Consider the following 18,775-nt stretch of genomic DNA (forward strand, 5'->3'; position numbering starts at 1 on the left):
AACAAGAGATAGACGTACCAAAGCTTCTCTTGCAGTGTTCATTTCCGGGAGGTTGGAAAGCTTCGCGCTGTCTTTTGGTTTGTTGGATGACTTTCGTGTTGTTGTGGTTGAGCGTTTGGACAGGCAAAATCAGATACGAAGTATGAATGTCTCAAGCGAGAGCACGGCTGAATATATACTGCGAAGGGTATCCTGAATCACGAGCATGCATTCCGAGAACAATCCCATCTTGATTATCCTCAAAATCCATCAGACTTCGGGGGACCGTCATACTCTGCAAGACATTTCATTAGAATCAGGGACGAATGCCATACCCATAAGAACAGACTCACCTTTTCGAGCCCAGAAAAGATAGTAGACGGTGCTCAGGAACATAAACCCAACCAGGACGACTGATGCATAGTTCATGCTCACAATCGTCACTGGCAGAGCGGTGGGCATCGAGAATAACACCAGCTGGAATGCAATCCACAAGACACCGAGGATGTTTACCGTCCACCCTACAGGCGCTGGTAACCTGAAACGGGCTGTGGAGACTGCCACTCTGCCGCTGAGCATGCTCACGGTGATTGGAATGGCGTATCCTGCAGCAAGACCCTTTCGCGCGAGTTTGTTAGTATGAAGAGACATTCCGAAGGGGGCAGGATTTTCATACCATAACGCCAACACTGGCAAATGCGGTGAATGCACTGGATGAGCCCAGGTTGATCAGTCCCAGTAACATCTGGACGACAGTCGTCAATATCAAAGCAAATACAGGTACTTGGCCCAAATCAAGTCTCGACCAGAGTCTCGACAGCGGAATCGCTCGATCTCGCGCGAACGCCCAGGTACAGCGAGAAGCCGTTGTGGTGATGGAGATGGAGCAGAAAAGTCCCACACCGAGAACAAAGAACATGAGGGCCAGTCCACCTCCTGGCGAGCCCATGACGACGTGGAAGGTGTACGGTAGACCTTGTGCGGCCGGGGCATTGAGGATGTCCTCCAATGGTGGTAGTGTGAAGCAGATGGGCAGGATGAAGCTGTGTTCTTTGTCAGTCTTTTTCACCACAATGGTGCTTGAGATCACTCACAACAGGCCAGCAATCGCCGAGATGGGAATGCTCAAGCACAGGGCCTTGGGCAATTGTATGTCAGGCTCATTGACCTCTTCAGCCATGCTGGCAATCATGCCCACAGCAGCGTATGTGTATGCTGCCGGCAGCAGTCCAATGAAAAAGCTAAATCCTCCCCAGCCAGACAAGGATTTGTCGTAATGGGCGAGGGCCTCGCCTGCACTGTGTCGACCGACGTTTGCAGTGACCGATAGGCCAATCAAGACGACGAGTATACACAAGGCGTTCCACACCGAGGCGGCGGTGTCGATATATGGTAGGATGCGGTTTCCGAAGACGCACACGAGGAATGTGCCCACGCAGACGGCGTAAAAGATGAGGAGAAGTTGCCACGAAGATGCTACCCAATCTGGATGATACCTGTTGCAGTCGGCAGCCGTTTTGAGGCCTTGATATCTCACATACTCACATCGTCACTGTTCCTGCTATCAGAGATGCCATTCCAAAGTTGACACTCAATGCGATAGTCCAGTTGCCCACGAGCCACGTCCATCCCGTGATGAATGACAGTACCCTGCGGAGTTGTCCTTCCGGCAGAAGACGATACACCCAGTAGTAAGGCCCAGCCGATGTAGGGAACTTCGAAGCGAGTTCTGCCAGGCTCATGGCTATGGCTTCGTCGAGGATCGAGACCATGATCCATCCAACGAAGTACGGTAGTTGACCGCCTCCGATGATGGCGCTGTTCATTGCGCTGCCTTCGCCATACGGGACGGCGACGATGGCAAGGCTCTGGAATAATAGGGTATACAGCGATCGGTTACGCTGCAGTTCGGAAGTATACCCCAGTGCTGCCAATTCGGCTTCTTGAACATCGGTGGATCCATCCAGAGTCTTTGCTTGCTCGGCGTCCAGGTCGCCATCGGCCTTCGAATGCTTCTCGGTCATCATCAACTTTGTACAGTGTGTTGCTGCAGTCCTAACGATCATTGCCGACGATGTGGCCGGGAAAGACGTCGTGTTAGTATTATACAGACATGCTATTGAGCGACGAGCACATGTGTCGGCAAAGGAACTGCATGCCCACGAGCTAATGCAAATACACTGGCGAGTTTGGTACCGCATCGGGTAACGTCTGGCGCGAGACGTACCACATCAAGCAATTAAACTTCCAACCAAGCTCAAGCATCAGAGAGCTTGATCGACAAGGCGGGGATGCCATCAGAACAAGAACGTCTTGCTTGAGACGGGCTCGAACATTTCCCACCAGGTCGAATCCACATTGCTTTGAGACCATATCTCCTGGAGTAGATCGGTCATGAGGACAAGGCTGCCGAAAGATAGATAAGAAGTCGACGGCGAGAGGAACTCGGATGCTGCCTTCCTGTCTTGGGTGTGGATACAGTGACTGCCGATCACGAGCAGTGGAAAGACAACGCAATGAGCCAGCATTCCTGGGAGCTGGTCGTCCATCAGTTTGGAGATCCCTCTTCTTGTGGCACTCTGTACAGCTTCATGTGAGACGGATCGGCCGCGCAGCGTTCGATGGCTATAGATTGTGGCAGCGATTTCGTAAATCGAACAGAAGGCATCCCATTCGGCGGCGGAGGCGAACGTTGGGCTCGTTTCCATGCCAGTGGGCCCTGCGAGCATCATCTCGATTGAAGGAATGCATTTCTGGGCAAGTTGTGTTGCTGAGTTCTCTGGTAAGTGTGACTTGACAAAATGTCCAAGTGATGCCATCTCGGAGAAGCCCTTCAGCAATGTCAAAAAGCGATCGCCACAGGCCAGACGTCCCCACCAGGCGTCTACCTCGCCAAACATGAGCCAGGTCGTGGGAGTGAAGTATGGCCTTTCTCCAGCTAATAATGCATGAACCAAGTCCATCGTTACAAAGATGGAGACGAGGTGAGCCTGCAAGCCTCCTGCAATGACCATATTCGGGACAATCGAAGCCCATGAATCCAAGAGGGAGTACCCGCCCTTGAGATGTTGGACGGAAGCATTGCTCTCCGTCTCTGGAAAGATGACTCCATCCAACATGCAAAACAAGATCACCACCTGTAGCAGGTCCTGCGCTGTTGGTGCACAGCTCACGCCGGACTCGAGACGATGTCGGAAACTGGTGAGTGCTAATTGCCGTGCTTGCTCGCTCGAGTGACGTCCTTTGTCGATGGGAGAGCGTGAGCAGAAGTGATGGTGAGCTTTGGAGACGGCGAGCACGGCTGGTCGTAAGGTAGGATCTCGGATGATAGCGCCCTCGTCGATGAGTATACTGGAGCCAGCCAGTTGGAAACGCGGAATGACGGCGTTGGAGAAATAAAGCACCAAAGATTGCGAGTCCAAATCTGGCGTCGACAGTGATGCGGAGAGTGTCAGGTGCGTGTCCTGGAATGTTGCTGCATTTGGTGGAGAAGTGGGCGAGGCTGGCGCATACCGTCCTCGCGCTGCCGGCCCACCCACCCACTGAAGCTTCGTCCCATACTCGCAGTCCGATCCACTGCGTTCGCAGCGTATGCAGCTGGGTTTGTCGAGGCTGCACTTTACTCTCCTCTTCCGGCAAGCCCAACAAGATCCCTCCACGATCCGTCGGCTTTTGCTGTTGAGCATGTTGGGGCCGGCGGTCTGTCACCGGTGGTGCTCCCGACGAGCCTGAAAGAGACTGGACGCACAGTGGGCCGGAATTACATGACTGAAATGTCAGAAATCGTTTGGCAGTGGCCTTGAATAGTGGGCGATGACGAGGAGAGATGACACGCGAGCATGGACAGAAGGCATTTGCGGGGATGATAGAGTTGACCCCTTTGCCCTTGCCCTCATTACTGCCAAATACGGTTAGCTTCGCTGCACGTGCCAGTCCTTGCAGATGCGAGTGATGAATTGCAGATATCAGAAAGAATGGGCTGGGTTGTCATGATACTCACTCTTATCCTTTCTGTGGAAAGAAGACCGGTCGTTGAAACGTGCGTAATAAGATGTCATCGACCAAGATCCTCCTCCCAAACGGCACAGAATACGAGCAGCCAATAGGTCTATTCATCAACAATGAATATATCGGAGGAACAGGAGACTCATTCGAGGTCATCGACCCGAGCATTGACAAGCCCATCCTATCGTTGAAAGGTGCATCAACTGCAGACGTTGACACAGCCGTGAGTGCTGCCCGGAAAGCTTTCGACGAAGGGCCATGGTCAGAGATCAATCCGAAGGAATGCTCGAAGCAGCTCTTCAAACTTGCCGCCATCATCGATCAAAATCGCAGTCTGATAGCAGCTATCGATGCTTATGACCTTGGCAAGCCGTACGAGGCCGCTTTGGCGGGTGATCTGGATGAATCTGTCAATGTGTTCGAGTATTATGCTGGCTGGGCCGACAAGATCGATGGCAAATCGATAGAAACCTCTGTCGAGAAGCTGTTCGTCCGTGGAATTCGTCTTGACTGACCACTTGAGTTGACTTGATCACAGATGCTACACTGTTCAGGAGCCACTCGGAGTCTGCGCACAGATCATCCCCTGGAACTTTCCTTTCATGATGTTGGCGTGGAAGGTCGCACCGGCGCTCGCATGTGGCAACGTGGTTGTGCTCAAACCAGCTGAGCAGACACCTCTCTCCGCCATGTTCTTTGGCAAGCTCGTACAAGAAGCCGGGTTTCCTCCTGGTGTTGTCAACATCCTTCCTGGAATTGGCTCTGTCACGGGCAAAGCACTTGCTGAACACCACGATGTTGACAAGATCGCCTTCACAGGATCAACAGCAACTGGTCGATCGATCATGCGCTCAGCGGCGAGCAATCTTAAGAACATCACCCTTGAATGCGGCGGCAAGAGTCCTTTAATAGTCTTTGAAGATGCCGAGCTTGAAAATGCGGTCCATTGGGCCCATGTCGGCATCATGGACAATTCCGGCCAGGTCTGCACTTCGACATCCAGGATCTACGTTCAAGAGCGGATTTACGACTCCTTCGTCAAAGCGTTCACGGCGTATACGGAGAGGAATGCTCATATCGGTGGACCGTTCGAAGAAGGCGTCACGCATGGTCCTCAAGTCTCAAGGGTGCAGTCCGACAAGGTGGTGGCGTACATGGAGCAAGCAACACGAGATGGCGCAAAGGCGATCATCGGCGGCCACAGGCTAGACCGGGATGGCTACTTCATTGAGCCAACAGTATTCGTGAATGCGGATGAGAAAAGTACCATTGTGAAGGAAGAGGTCTTTGGCCCAGTTGTCAGTGATTCGCAGCTGCTCCACTCTTGTGTTTAAGGCACTCGCTGACATACCGCAATCTATCGTAGGTCACCATCTCGTCCTTCAACACAGATGCAGATGCCATCGCCAAGGCCAACGACTCACCCTACGGGCTGGCCGCCGCACTTTTCACCGAAAAAGTCTCGCGTGCGCATAGGGTAGCACGCAGACTGAAGGCGGGAATGGTATGGATCAACTCGAGCGGTGACTCTCATTATGGCATCCCGTTTGGTGGGTACAAATCGAGTGGGATAGGGCGAGAGCTGGGCAGTTACGCGCTCGACGCATATACGCAGACGAAGGCCGTGCATGTCAACTTGGCGATGTAAAGTCGCAGCACTTCCGGCAAGACAGTCATTTCGTATTACGTCTTCTTGGCAGCGTGAGATGGAAGACAGTAGCTATTGCGGGGTCGTGGAGAAGTAGAGGCATGGTTGAGCGATATACGCTGACTTCTGCATGGCCGAATTGGTGGCAGTCCAGTATACAGCTCAGGATTCAGAAAGGGTCGACGGCTTGACCTGGGAATTGCTCATATGCTCCTCCAGGTGTCCCAGTACCAGCCATACTTGGTTGGGCAGGCTGCTGCGACTTCGAGTTGTGTGCAGGTGGCCGGAAGCTTGCATTTGAAGGCGGAGGAACAAGCTGATCGACGCCTCTGCCCCAGATGAACCGCCTTGTCCTACCCTTCGGTGCAGGTGGAAGGGTGTCGATCTCTGCTTCAGCGAATCGTTGGCGCTCTCCCATCCCTGATACTTCACGAGGTGTCGGACCTTGCCCGCGACGTCTTGCGTGAATTGGTGCCGAGGGTCGCCGAGTCATGTTCAACGTCCCTGGTTGTTTTAGCTGATGTACACTGCCTCTGCTTGTAGCCATTGCAATAGTCTCCCGTGTGCGAATGCTCGAGCTTGACGTTGGCTTGAGATACCCGGGTATGCGAGAGCCGAGACGTGGTGCTCCGGCAGTTCCAGATTGAACAAGGCCTGGCCGAGACCCTCCAGGCCCCGACTTGTGCATGTGTGCGCTCGATGTCGCTTGGGACTCAGGAGGAGTAGGCTTTTGTTGGAGGTATGCAAAATACTCCTGTAAGGCCTGACCCAAGGGCCCATCGTAGTCTTGAAGGAAGCTCATTCCCAGCGGGACAGGTGGAGCTGAAGGTGCGGATACATGCAATGGTTGTCTGAAGCCATTGCACGTCTCTTCTCCTCCAAGTGCACCACTTTTCCGTGGTGACGTTACCGCTGGTGCCTCTGTCACAGCGATAGTACCAAGTAGTTGCTGCTTGGTTTCATGAGCATCGTCCTGAATAATCTTGGACGCTGGTGGCTGTAACCGTAGGTCCACAGGTATTATCTGTTCAAGTGTTGGCTCATGAATTTGCTCGCAACCGGAATCTCGTTGTAATGCCTGCGTTGAAATCGGCGGTTGCTGTGGTCCCGTACCCATCGTGGTAAGCAGAGCCGAAGCCTGTTGGATGATCTGCGCCAACACCGCTGGGGGCAAAGAAGGCAGGAGGTCGAGATAGTTGCTGGGACTCGTTGTTCCCACGTTGACAGAAGCACTCTGCAAATTTTCCATCCTCTCACTCTGCTCCTGGCAAGCAATTCGTGTATCCTCCAAGTGCTTTGATGCTGCCGGTTGTTCAGCTTCCAGGCGGGCGACATTCGATCTGACATGTTCCTCGTGTTTTCGGAGCTGAGAGTAGCGACCTGTAGACTCGCCCAAAGCAAGCGCCGTCTCTTGGAACCGTCTCTCTAGGTCTTTCACTGTAGCTTCCGCACAGGATTTCGTTGGAGGAGCTTTGCCACCAGACGACAAGCCGGCCTTGGTCCGTACAAGAAGAGCGTTGTAGTCCTGTCCCAGCGTCGATGAAATGATGGCAGCTTTCTCGAAGACGTCGAACAGGTGCTCGTAGCCTTCCCTCTTCATACGGCGCCAGTGCATCGCCAGTCGATCACCCATCTCAGCGGGCGTCTCATCCGGTTCACATCTCGACTCGTCTACCAAATCCGCATCATGATCAATCATGTCGCCCACGAATCCAGGTCCGCCTGCCCGTGCACTATCTCCAGGTTGTTGCTGCGGGACATCTTCGTCCAGGCCGTCGTTACGGGCATCATCGTCATCAAAATCTAACCTGCTTCAAGGATCCTCGCCTCCGTCTTTCGAGATCTCCATCGCTATGCCATCTTCCTCGTCACTATCAGTGACTCGACCAGGACCACCTTCTTCCACGCCCGGGCGTTGCGCTGCAAACTCCCCACCAGTCTTAGGCAGGTAGGAAAGGATGGAGATCAATCTACGCTCCAATTCCAAAGTTGTCAGTACCCAGGTATTCAATGTCAATCTGTTCGTCCGCACTTCGTTCATGATTGGATGCGCCCCGTCGGCAAGTCTGGCCAGATTGCGAGACTTGACTCAGAAGAAGAAGCTATTTTCTTCGGAAGCCTTAGCATGGACACAGAATACCCAGAGGTGACGGGAACACACTCGGCGATGGTAGCCAGCTCGTAGTTTGTGATGAGGTCGTCTGTGGGTAGGGGCGCCAGAGGTTCACTTGGAAGTGAATGCTGGCACTGTCGATGAAGAACCAAAGTTGACTCGGTGGAAATGGGATAAGCTTCGAAGTCGGCTGTTTGGTTGAAAGTTCGGGAGAGGTTCAATGTCGCCGCTGTTTGTCTTGCTGCCAAGACATTTCAGTGAAAGATGGATTCTTGACATCCTCCCACCAGATCATCTCCGCCACACAATCATCGATCGCGTACCCTTTGAACATCCCATTATCCCAAATGGTCCACAGAAATTGAGACCGACGGCCGCAACAATGGACGAGCGTGCGAGCAACACCGCTCGCTTCTACCACAGCGAGTACGATAAGGTAAGGTCTTCGAATCCTGGCCGATGTACAGAGGCTGATGGTTCCAGGCGTACAAGATGTTCCTTGACGGCGAAAAGGAGGCGTCCGACGATGCATGCTGCGAGCTTATCTCCGATTTCCAATGTCCCCGACTCCTCCAGATCCAAGCATGGCAATTGAGATCTGTCTGCACCGAGGATTACTGGCTGGCTCGAAGTCATCTCATCAATGGCCTCGACTTGATCGCAAGCCTGCAGGATGATGAGGAGCCCCTGGTGAAACAGACCAAGGAGCACACGGTATGCTGTCCCGATTGATTGATCCCAGGATTTGGCCATCCCAAGGTGCTGACTGTGACAGACTCGCATGCTTGAACAGCGGGATGCCGAGTGGAAGGCATACTGGGCGGAGACGGGTCAAGATGCCCCGAAGGAGCAGCGTATGGAGGATACGTACGTCGTATCTGGAAGTCGGGAAGAGCACGAGATGGGAGAGTCGAGTCCCCAAGGAGATAGAGATGAGGCTGCCATTGAGAAGCAGCGGGAGCGTCCGGGCCGTTTGGAATTGGGAGAGAAGGATGGCGAGATCGGTGGAGTCGAGGTCGAGTCGGGAGCTACGGCGATGAAGACGACGTCCCAGATGGGCGGAGAGGATGAGGATGGGATGGCACAGTGAGGAGTGGGATGGGAAAGTTCGGAGTTTCCGCTGGGAGCGCGAGAGGCAAGTCAAAGTGGATGGAGATGTTACATTATTGAGCTCGTCTCTGAGACAGAATGCAAGACCCCACCAGTCCCAGAATCGTATCTTGAGGTGAGAGTAACGAAAGAGCCTCCCAAGTCGTACCTTCCCAAAGTCCTCCTGATGTCGAGGCGGCTCTTCCCGATCCGGGAAAGATCTGCGTCTCCTTCCTACTTTCTTGCCAACAAGAGAAAGAAAGAGCGACCGACTGCTCAGAAGCGGCAGGAACGTCAACGAATCTGTGATTGGGAATTCTTCGGTCTATTTGGTAACATGGGCTTGTCTCGGTGATTGCACTCTATGGAAAGATCGCAGCGAGGGCCGTGGTGAAGAACCTGAGGCACACAACCGCCGCGAAATTTTTAGCACGCTAGTGAGGAAAGTCTTGGCACTCAACCTATATTCCCAGCTCTCTCGCTCTCTCTCCTGCTTCCTTTCTTCATTCGACGATGCAAGTTTTCCCCCAACCCCTACACTTGAAGACGAGAAACCTCATACTGACTGTTCAAAAGACTTCAAGGAATCATTTCTATAGTAAACGTCCACAACTGTATTCTCTACACGAGCTACAGACTCCAACCTGGCTGATGAGCCGATCCGCGGCGCCCAAGAGTGATGCCGATATGCTGGTCTCTCGACCGGCGGTGATGATCTCGCCCTGCCTGAGCGTCTTGGCTTCGTGCCGGCTCTCGCAGGTGGGTGCTGTCGGACGTCTGACAGGTCTTTTTCTTTCTTTTTCATCAAGAGCTCGGTGTTGCGATACCAAGGCTTGGAGAAGAGGCTTTTCGAGAGGTGCGAATTTCGCGGCGGGTGGTGGGCTTGGCGGGTTTTGGGAATACTGTGCTGTGGGTTTGATCACGATGCCCTGCTGTCGCTTGAGGCTGTGCTGCTGTTATGGCAAGAGATGACGCTGTCGCTGTTGCTGGATGGCTGTTGTCGCACAGGTGCCTCGATACCAGCTTCGACGGCGGATCGAGAGGGTAGCATTCGAGGACGGCAGATAGCGTTCGACTCGACTTTTGAAGCGTCTGCGATTTCTCGAGAGAATGATCATGAACTCTCCTGCTCATTCTTGCGACTTCATCTCCTACTGACAGTCTTCAAGGCCGCTCATCAATCCATACCATCCTCCAAAACACCGCACGCGAAGCATCCACCAGCAAACCACCGCACCTCGAGACCATCTCACCTCCACACATGCTCAAGAACAGCACCATCCGACTCATCTACGAGACCATCAACACATGCCTCTCGTCCGCCATCCGTCACCATCGCCGGCCGCCCTCCCACCCAAGCCGTACCCACGACCTCCGAAATTCTCAGTGCGCGCACGGCCCTCGAGCGAAATTTTCTGCACAGCACCCAACCTGCCAGGAGTTCACGCATGAGGAGGTCAGTGAGGTATACACGGCATGGCAAAGGCAGTGGTGAAAGAGGTAGAGAACACACTACTCGACCGTACATACATAGATCCATGTACATGCATTCCATCCCACATGATACCACATCGAGGAAGGCTTTCTTGATATTCGGTGGTGCTGCACACGCCTTGTATTCATCCGTACACTTTGCCACTTGATTCCCCCTCGAGCAATCTGCCAGCTTGTGAAGCTCAGTCTCCTCACTCCTCGAGTGAGCAGACACATCATAAAGGATCTACGAAATTCATGGTATACATCTACATTTTCAACTCCATACCAGTCGCAGGCCTCTCGATGCCAGCATCCCACCATCGAGACGGCAGCACTGCTTCTTCTGCTGCGTGGATGGATCATCGATAAGTGATGAAGCCCAGCAACAACCTACCTCCTCGTTTCGACAGGCACAACGTGAAGGATCTTCGGAACTCATGTACATCTACATTCTCAGCTCCATACCGATCCGCGGGCACCTCAATACCAGCCTTCCACTTCCAGCGTGAAGGTTTCAGGACACCACTTCTTCCAGCGGACTCATCTGTTCATCTGTCAAAGGCCTTCTGTACTTGGTGGGATGAATGATTGAAGATCTGTAGACATCAGACACATAGGATACATCTTCATACATCTCTATATGCGCCTCATACAGTCCTCGCCTTCTTCTCGACACCAGCTATCGATATCGACTTTGCTGTGGAAGCGGCGTTGGTTCATCTGGCGAGCTGCTGTTTGGTATGCCATGCCATGCTGTCTGTTAAGTTTGCAGGTTTCATGCTCACGCACTGCCTCCTCATGTATCCATGAGAGTATCGCTCAACTTGTGATGCGACCCAGGACGGCCTACAGCCTTCTGGAATATGTGTGCGTCTCAAGTCATCCGCCGTACTCTGTATTTGGCTCTTTCTCAAGAGCTCTACCCTCACGATTAAATCTTCTTCTCTTGTACCATCCTCCAAATCTCGTCTTTCAACCCTTCCTCCCCCTCCGACTCCCCTCCTTCTTCACCCCATCCCTCTTCCCGACCTTCTCCTTATACTCCCTTATCTGCTCCACAGCCTCCTCCTCCTCCCTCCTCTCCTCATCCACCTCCTTCTTACTCGCCCTCTCCTGCGCCCCACGCTTCTCCGCCTCCTGCACCATCTGCTCGCTATACTCCCACAGCTTCCTCTGCGCCTCCTCATCCTCCACTTCCTTCCGCATGAACTCCCGCTCTTTGCACTCCTTGATCAAGATCCCACCCTCACTCCGCGTGAACTTCTCTTCCATGGATGCGTACAGGAAACTCTGCGTGCCCATCTCTGGTGCTTTCAGGATCAACAACCACAGCGGGTACGTGATGAGATACAGCAGCAAGCCCAACAATGACCCAGACGTCAACCACCGCCTCGTCCCCGGCGTCCTGCACAACCCAGGATCCACGAGCAACACCTTCGTATTCATCGGCATGTTATCCGGCCTCTTATACGCACTCAAATGCTTCTGAAACGCCAGTGCGAACATCGTCAGCGCCAACTTCGACGTCGCATATGCATTGCCCGGCGAGAACTTGGTAGGTTCATGCGTCTTGTCCACTTTCTTCTCCTTCTTCTCCTTGCTCTTCGATGGCGTCGTCTGTGTGATGTGTAGCAGATCCCCGCCCATATAACTACTGCACCCTCCAATCAAAACCCTCACATCCCGATCCGGCGGCTGCGCTCTCAACGCCGGCGACAGAATCGACAGCAAGTGGAAGTTCGCCAGATAATTTACCTGCCAGTTCACCTCCACTCCCTCCGCCGTACTCTGAATATCCTTACCGCCCGGCGTCAGCGTATTCGCGCACAGCACAATCATATCCAGCCTCCTCGGCGGGGCATTGTCGATCCATTTCGTCGCGAAAGTTCGGATGCTGTGGAGGGAGGATAGATCGACTTGCTCAGCTGTGATGAGGTGGTTATCGGTGTCTCGACGGATGTCCTCGATGTAGTCAACGATGAAGGGGTCGCTGAGGGCGTGTTGGGTTAGAAGGACGATTTGGGCGCCTCCAGCTGCGAGCGCGCGGACGGTGGCCTCGCCTACGCCGGATGTGCCGCCCTGGCATGATTAGATGTCGGTTTTGGTTGAGCACGTTTCCTTACTTACTGTCACCATCACGACCTTGCCATGCATATTCCGCTCGCTCAGATTGGTCGCTCCTTGAAAGTACGTCTTGACGAGCCACAGCAGACCGAGCCATGGCAGCGTTTTGAGGACGGTCCAGAGGTATGGAACAGTGTTGATGCCATCGAAGAGGGCTTGCGTCGCGATGTAGACGGGCATTATAGCGACTGGATGGCCCTCGAGGGGCTGTGGATGTTGCAAGCAGGGAGAAGTTCAGGGTCAGGAAGTGGCTTTGGAGCTTCGGCGTTATGCAGGGCTATCTCCACTGCGATCATATGAAGGCGAATGAATGAACAGGTAAGTAAGTATTGAAAGACGAATAGATTGATATTATATATTCAAGAACATACGCTGCATATGCTTGGTATCTTCACGCATCTCATCTCACCCAACGAAAACGCTCAATGCAGACATCCACCTCACCAACCACCCTCCTCTTCATCACAACACCGCCCTCTCTCCACCAATCTTCCTCGCACAAAACGCCCCAAAATAATCATTCAGCGCATCAACCGTCCCACTCCCCTCCTCCAACTTCACCACACAACCCACATACCCATCCGGCCTCACAACGACAACCCCGCCCTCCTCCTGCGACAACCCCATCTTCGCGTGCGCCGCTGCTTCCGCGTCCGGTACTCTCTGATCCCACACATCATCCGCGTAGACGTGGTCGTGGTAGCGAGAGAGTAATGAAGGGAGGAGTTCACGGATTTCGATTTCGGGACGATGAGCGTTGAAGATGGTGTTGATGGTGAAGAAGTGGCTGTGTGGGTTGTGTCGCTCGTGGTAGTTGACCGTGTCGATGTCTTCTCGTGCGTAGACGGAGTAAAAGGAACCCTTCTTCTGTATGTTTTTGGCGAAGTCGGCGATGGCCTTCTTCGTTTTTGAGGGTTTGCCGCCGAAGAGGAAGATTCTGTAGGAGCCGTTCAGTGGGATTTCTTGCTCGAGATGCACCACATTGGCGTCGGCTACTCGTGTCACAGTCGCTGGCATCAATATCCTTCCTGACCGTAGTGCTGTCGTGCCTTTTTCTGCGGAGAGGAAGAGTGGATGTTTTGCAGGATGATTCTCCGACCAGTTGAAGACGTTTTCGAGGTAAGCCACGCCGTATCCTGAAGTGAACTCGCAAGACTCCTTGAACTTCTTGATGAAGGAATTCTCCTCGCCATGGCTATCACCACTGCTCTGTTTGCTGGCTGTTTTGATATCGTCCGCCGAAGGTTGCTTTTGTGAGAAGAGTTTCGCATATTCAGCGTCAAAGTTGAGAAGGTTCTCTGCAACATATTTCCGCTCGCTCTCGTAGGACTTCAGAATCGATCGATCAGCAAATCCAGACTCTACGTGATGAATCTTCCACGCCAGGTTTTGCGCATCCAGGAAAGCAGTGTTCATGCCTTGACCAGCCTTGGGAGAATGCGTATGGCAGCAGTCACCGCCCATGAAAACCCGCTCGTCGAGTGTGTATTTGTCCGCGATTCCTTGACCGATGGGATAGACGGAATACCATTCCACGCGATCCCACTCGACGTAGTAAGGCTTCATGATCCGCTTCGCAGCTGCTTGGACTTCTTCGGTTGTAGCAGACTTCCGAGGATTCCAGTCTGCGTCGGTAGATGAAGCTATTTGAATGTACAACCGAACCATGTTATTCTCGCGAGGGATGACCATGATCGAGCCGGCGTCTGAATGGATGGTGCATTTCATCTAGTCAAGTCAGCAACGTTCTCCTCCCAACATATTCGCTGTCATACCTTGATATCAGGAAAGTCCGTCCGCACCACACCATCCATCACACCCCAAACATACGCAATAGGATCCTTATGCGTAATCTTCACGCCCAACTGCTCCCTCACAAAACTCCTCGCACCCTCTCCACTAAACAAATACTTCGCCCTCACAGTCTCCTGCCCTTGCTTCTCTCCATCCACGTGCGCGATGCTGACCTCAACAGGATACTCCTCATCCTTGCCATCATTCTTAAACCCCGTGATCCTCCAAGGCCGTTGTATCCTCGTATCATGCTTCTCCAAATCATTGATGAACACCCTCTCGATCAACCCCTGATGCAACAACGTCGTGAACGGATACCTCGCATCGATGAACTTCGGACACGACGCCCACGTTCCCGTTCGCTGTATCCCACTTTCTGACGGATCCCAAAATGCCACCTCGTACACTTTCGCGGGCTCGTTGGCCATGATGGGTCGTTTGAGGTCCATGTTTCGCAGGAGGTCGAGTGATCGTGGTTGGATGCCGTCGGCGCGTCCGGTGAGGGTCGGTTCGGGTCGCATGTCGATGTGCTTGATCTTGTATCCCCATCGTGCGAGGCATGTCGAGAGGAGGAGGCCGACTGGACCGGCGCCGATGATGACGATGTCGTACTTGTCTATTGGAGCCATCGTGACGGCGGGCTCGTTATGGCAGAGATGTGCTGTATGTTGTACTCCTCCCCAGGGCCAACAAATTATTCCTCTTCTATACGAACAAACAGATCCGGCAAGCAAAGGGTATATGACGCGAATGGATAGACGAAACCAAAAAGAAAGTATAGCAGGACTTGCCTTTAAGTACCAAACCCAAGATGGGCGTCTTGTGCCTCCTAACGCATCCACTACGACGACGGCGATGCTCGCGCTTGCACACGGCTGATGGATCGGGAGGCTGGACTCAGCGCCAGAACAGTTCCCATGTCGCCGTACCGAGAGCTTGGGGGGGAGTGGGTGGTGCAGAAGCCCCGCCGGTCGACTCCCGCTGCTGTCATCCGAACGAACGGAGTGTGAAACGGCAGTCAGAGAGGCTGCACGTGATGCGGAAACGGTGGGGGTGGGCTATTTTAGTGCGTCGTCCGAGATTCGCCCTTGTCATCTTCCTCACCATTAATATCAACACCATTGTCCAGTTCAGGAAAGCTGATTAGAGTGTCAGCCCTCATTACACTCTTTTCGTCTCTGTAAACAGCAGGTTGTCTCTCTTCTGCAGGCCTGTTTGCATCTGACATCGATCCACCGGCCCCTGCCGCCGCACCCCAGCTTTGACTGCCGTATCGTCTGGCCGACAATACCGCTGACCACCAAGCGAGGCGCATCAACCTCACGTGCAGACGACTACGCCGACAAGCTCATTTTGTAGCTACACAACCCCTCCACATCTACTCCGGACGGAGCCATTGCGGCTGCTGGCGTACTAGCGGCGACGCTTGCTCATATACTCTATTAGATAGGATCCTCATCCTGACTGCGAAGATTAGTGAGGGTTCAGCCTTGTCAAACTTCATCATTCAAGTAATCATTCCAATCGTCTGACTGTACATTTGTATCTCTGTATGGATATATGCTTGGCCGCCATGCCTCCCCAAATCCACAACACCATCCCAATGGCCTCGTCCACATCCCCGGTCTTTCTCTTAGCAACAATACTTGCCATCCCATTTGCATACGTGATCTACCAAACTTACTTCCACCCCCTCGCTTCGATTCCAGGTCCTTTCTGGGCTCGCCTCACTCGGCTATGGATCACCAAACACTCCTGGGACGGCGACATGCATACCACCATAATCGCACTGCACAAAAAGCACGGCAGCCTCGTCAGGACAGGACCCAACGAAGTCAGCGTCTCCGATCTAGCAGCCATCAAGACCATCTACGGGGCCGGGACGAAGTTCAGAAAGAGTGATTGGTACTCTGTATGGCAAGGCCATCGCAAATTCGACCTCTTCGCCGAACGAAACGAGAAGATCCATGGCGAGCAGAGACGGTTGATCAGTCGGGCGTATGCGATGGATTCTCTACGAATGCTTGAGCCCTACGTCGACAATGCAGTCAATGTATTCATGAACGAAATGACGAAACGAACAGGACAAACCATCGACATGGGCAATTGGCTTCAACTCTTCGCCTTCGATGTCATTGGCGAAATCACCTTCTCCAAACGGGTAAGCAGCCTCATTCCCAAAAAACCACCCCTACTGACACCTTCCCTAAGTTCGGCTTCCTCGACACCGCCGAAGACGACGGCTCCTTCACCCAAATCTCCAACGCCCTCAAATCCGCCGCCTGGATCGGCCAGCTTCCCTTCCTCTACTGGCTCCACGACGCCCTCACTCCCTACATCGGCAACCACCTAGGCATCACCGCCCGCCACGGCTCCCTCCGCACCTTCGCCACCCGCGAGATCACCGCCCGCCAAGACCGCGGCAGCGACCACACCGACATCCTCTCGCAGCTCTTCGCAACGCAAAAGGAGAAACCCCTCGAAATGAACGACAACGCCGTCATCAGCATGGCCACATCCAACATCTTCGCAGGCTCCGACACGACCGCCATCTCCCTCCGCGCCATAATCTACTACCTCCTGAAGAACCCCTCCTGCAAAGCGAAACTCCTCGCCGAAATCCACGCCCACACCCTCTCCGACCCCGTCATCCTCTCCGAAGCCGAAAACATGCCCTACCTCCAAGCCGTCATGTACGAAGCCCTCCGTCTCCACCCAGCAGTAGGCATGTCCCTCCCACGCGTAGTCCCGCAGGGCTGCACAACCCTCGCAAACACATACCTCCCCGCCGGCACGGTCGTCGGCGCCAACCCCTGGGTCATCCACCGCGACGCGACCATCTACGGCACCGACGTCGACGCCTTCCGTCCGGAACGTTGGCTCGCCGCACGGGAGAAGGAAGGCGGTAGCGGTAGCGACTATGGCGATCTCTCGAGGTTTTTCTTCGCCTTTGGCTCCGGGGCGAGGGTTTGTCTCGGCAGGAATATCAGTTGGATGGAGATGAGTAAGGTGATTCCGACGTTGTTCAAAAGGTTTGAGGTGGAGCTTGTGGAGCCGGAGAGGGAGTGGGAGGTGAGGTGTTGGTGGTTTGCGATGCAGAGGGGGTTGGAGGTGAGGGTTAGGAAGAGGGGGTGATGATGTTGTGTGGGTGGAATATTGTTGCTTGTCGAATCACTTCCTTGTTCGTTGAGACCTTTACTCACAAGGAGACACGGGAAGTACCCTAGCTCCTTTTCCTCAGAACTGGCTTTTGTTGTCATCGTCTCTGCTTCATGTAAATTCCACCGCTCGGAATCCTGGCCTTCACCCAACTTTCTACGTTCTTTCGAATAGAACAAGATTCGGCGTATGAACAGAGGCCCACCTTGCCCAATTGCTTTACGTTGCTACACAAACTCATCTCCTCGCAAAAACCACACTCCCCCCACTGTTCTCTCCTCCTAACCCTCCCCTCAATCTACGACTGACTCGCCACACCAACCTGGTTATTCCCAAGATCAAACACAACGAAGAAGTTCTTCATAAACACATCCCCAAAAATACTCCCGGGCAACCCATCATCAACCTGCAACCCCCCAAAACAATCCCCACTCCCATCCCCCAGCGGCTGGAAATTCAGCGCCGCCCCAGGAACCGTAAACGTCGTCCCACCGATCCCGACCGAGAAATCGGGGAGACTCTCGTCGCAGCTGAAGACGTACCCGCCGGCGGAGGAGGAGTCCTGCGCGCTGGGGACGTTGGCGTAGTAGCCTGAGACGGAGGCAGAGGGGAGGTACCAGAGCGAGGTGCCCGTGTCCATGATGGAGTAGCCGATGGCGTTGCCGTTGGCGTCGCTGTCGGCCGTGAAGTCCCAGTACGAGGGGTTCTGCTGCAGGGTGGGGACGTAGGTGATCGAGCCGGAGTACTTGCTCGCGTCGATGTAGCCGAAGTCGTAGCTGCCGCCGGAGGACTGCAGGTCGGCGGTGAAGAGGGCGGAGGAGGCGGAGGATTGGAAGTTGCCGAAGAACGTCTGGCATTGCGAGGGCGTGCAGGTGTTGCCGCTTTCGTAGCCGAGGCCGAGCAGGCCGTCGCTGTTGCCGCTGGTGAACGTCGAGGACACGCTGGTGGCGGCTTCGACGGCTTGGGAGGTCACGGTGGCGCCGCCAACCACGACGGTGTCGGCGTAGACGACTCCTGAGGAGCCGGAGCCGTCGCCATAGGTGATGGACCAGGTTTCGCCTTGCTCGGAGGAGCCGGAGTTGGGGTTGTAGAGGTTGTGGCCGGAGGACTCGCTGCTGGGGGTGATGGTGGAGAAGACCCAGCTGAAGAAGTATAGTCAGTCGAGTACATCCAAGCACAGAACGTCAAGGCACTTACAGATCCGAGCTACCAGTATCAAAATCAAGATTGAGTTGATCATTGCCAACAGTCACCGGACAGATGTACTCGGAATCGTACTGCTCAGCCGTGGCCGAAACGGATCCCGTGCCAGCATCCGCAGCAGCGGCCTTCTGGACATGCTCTGGTGCCGGACGGTGGTATTTGGTGTAAGTATGGTAGTGGGCCAT

At 54.0% G+C, this 18,775-nt stretch overlaps 9 protein-coding genes across 9 annotated transcripts; 3 read left to right on the forward strand and 6 right to left on the reverse strand.

Moving 5' to 3' along the window:
• Positions 1–239: 239 nt before the first annotated feature.
• M409DRAFT_66863 (uncharacterized protein) lies at positions 240–2,003 on the reverse strand (the record flags this gene model as incomplete). The annotated part of the gene is made up of 5 exons (XM_033817137.1): positions 240–274; positions 333–597; positions 656–1,022; positions 1,074–1,475; positions 1,525–2,003. The coding sequence occupies 5 exons, from the start codon at positions 2,001–2,003 to the stop codon at positions 240–242; spliced, it is 1,548 nt and encodes a 515-aa protein (XP_033666796.1).
• Positions 2,004–2,276: 273 nt separating this feature from the next.
• M409DRAFT_66864 (uncharacterized protein) lies at positions 2,277–3,665 on the reverse strand (the record flags this gene model as incomplete). The annotated part of the gene is made up of 1 exon (XM_033817138.1): positions 2,277–3,665. One exon carries the CDS (start codon positions 3,663–3,665, stop codon positions 2,277–2,279), a length of 1,389 nt encoding a protein of 462 aa, XP_033666797.1.
• A 365-nt stretch (positions 3,666–4,030) lies between these two features.
• M409DRAFT_66865 (uncharacterized protein) lies at positions 4,031–5,632 on the forward strand (the record flags this gene model as incomplete). The annotated part of the gene is made up of 3 exons (XM_033817139.1): positions 4,031–4,470; positions 4,523–5,282; positions 5,351–5,632. The coding sequence occupies 3 exons, from the start codon at positions 4,031–4,033 to the stop codon at positions 5,630–5,632; spliced, it is 1,482 nt and encodes a 493-aa protein (XP_033666798.1).
• Positions 5,633–5,801: 169 nt separating this feature from the next.
• M409DRAFT_55278 (uncharacterized protein) lies at positions 5,802–7,673 on the reverse strand (the record flags this gene model as incomplete). Its single annotated transcript, XM_033812957.1, has 2 exons — positions 5,802–7,435; positions 7,505–7,673. The coding sequence occupies 2 exons, from the start codon at positions 7,671–7,673 to the stop codon at positions 5,802–5,804; spliced, it is 1,803 nt and encodes a 600-aa protein (XP_033666799.1).
• A 454-nt stretch (positions 7,674–8,127) lies between these two features.
• Positions 8,128–8,835, forward strand: M409DRAFT_23643 (uncharacterized protein; the record flags this gene model as incomplete). Its single annotated transcript, XM_033806879.1, has 3 exons — positions 8,128–8,181; positions 8,229–8,459; positions 8,521–8,835. 3 exons carry the CDS (start codon positions 8,128–8,130, stop codon positions 8,833–8,835), a joined length of 600 nt encoding a protein of 199 aa, XP_033666800.1.
• Positions 8,836–11,282: 2,447 nt separating this feature from the next.
• M409DRAFT_66867 (uncharacterized protein) lies at positions 11,283–12,614 on the reverse strand (the record flags this gene model as incomplete). Its single annotated transcript, XM_033817140.1, has 2 exons — positions 11,283–12,389; positions 12,438–12,614. The coding sequence occupies 2 exons, from the start codon at positions 12,612–12,614 to the stop codon at positions 11,283–11,285; spliced, it is 1,284 nt and encodes a 427-aa protein (XP_033666801.1).
• Positions 12,615–12,896: 282 nt separating this feature from the next.
• On the reverse strand, positions 12,897–14,857 carry M409DRAFT_55281 (uncharacterized protein; the record flags this gene model as incomplete). The annotated part of the gene is made up of 2 exons (XM_033812958.1): positions 12,897–14,162; positions 14,210–14,857. 2 exons carry the CDS (start codon positions 14,855–14,857, stop codon positions 12,897–12,899), a joined length of 1,914 nt encoding a protein of 637 aa, XP_033666802.1.
• A 974-nt stretch (positions 14,858–15,831) lies between these two features.
• M409DRAFT_55282 (uncharacterized protein) lies at positions 15,832–17,363 on the forward strand (the record flags this gene model as incomplete). Its single annotated transcript, XM_033812959.1, has 2 exons — positions 15,832–16,389; positions 16,440–17,363. The coding sequence occupies 2 exons, from the start codon at positions 15,832–15,834 to the stop codon at positions 17,361–17,363; spliced, it is 1,482 nt and encodes a 493-aa protein (XP_033666803.1).
• Positions 17,364–17,685: 322 nt separating this feature from the next.
• On the reverse strand, positions 17,686–18,775 carry M409DRAFT_66870 (uncharacterized protein; the record flags this gene model as incomplete). Its single annotated transcript, XM_033817141.1, has 2 exons — positions 17,686–18,529; positions 18,585–18,775. The coding sequence occupies 2 exons, from the start codon at positions 18,773–18,775 to the stop codon at positions 17,686–17,688; spliced, it is 1,035 nt and encodes a 344-aa protein (XP_033666804.1).

This window comes from Zasmidium cellare (genome assembly GCF_010093935.1).
Source record: "Zasmidium cellare ATCC 36951 unplaced genomic scaffold M409scaffold_20, whole genome shotgun sequence".
NCBI lineage: Eukaryota > Fungi > Ascomycota > Dothideomycetes > Mycosphaerellales > Mycosphaerellaceae > Zasmidium > Zasmidium cellare.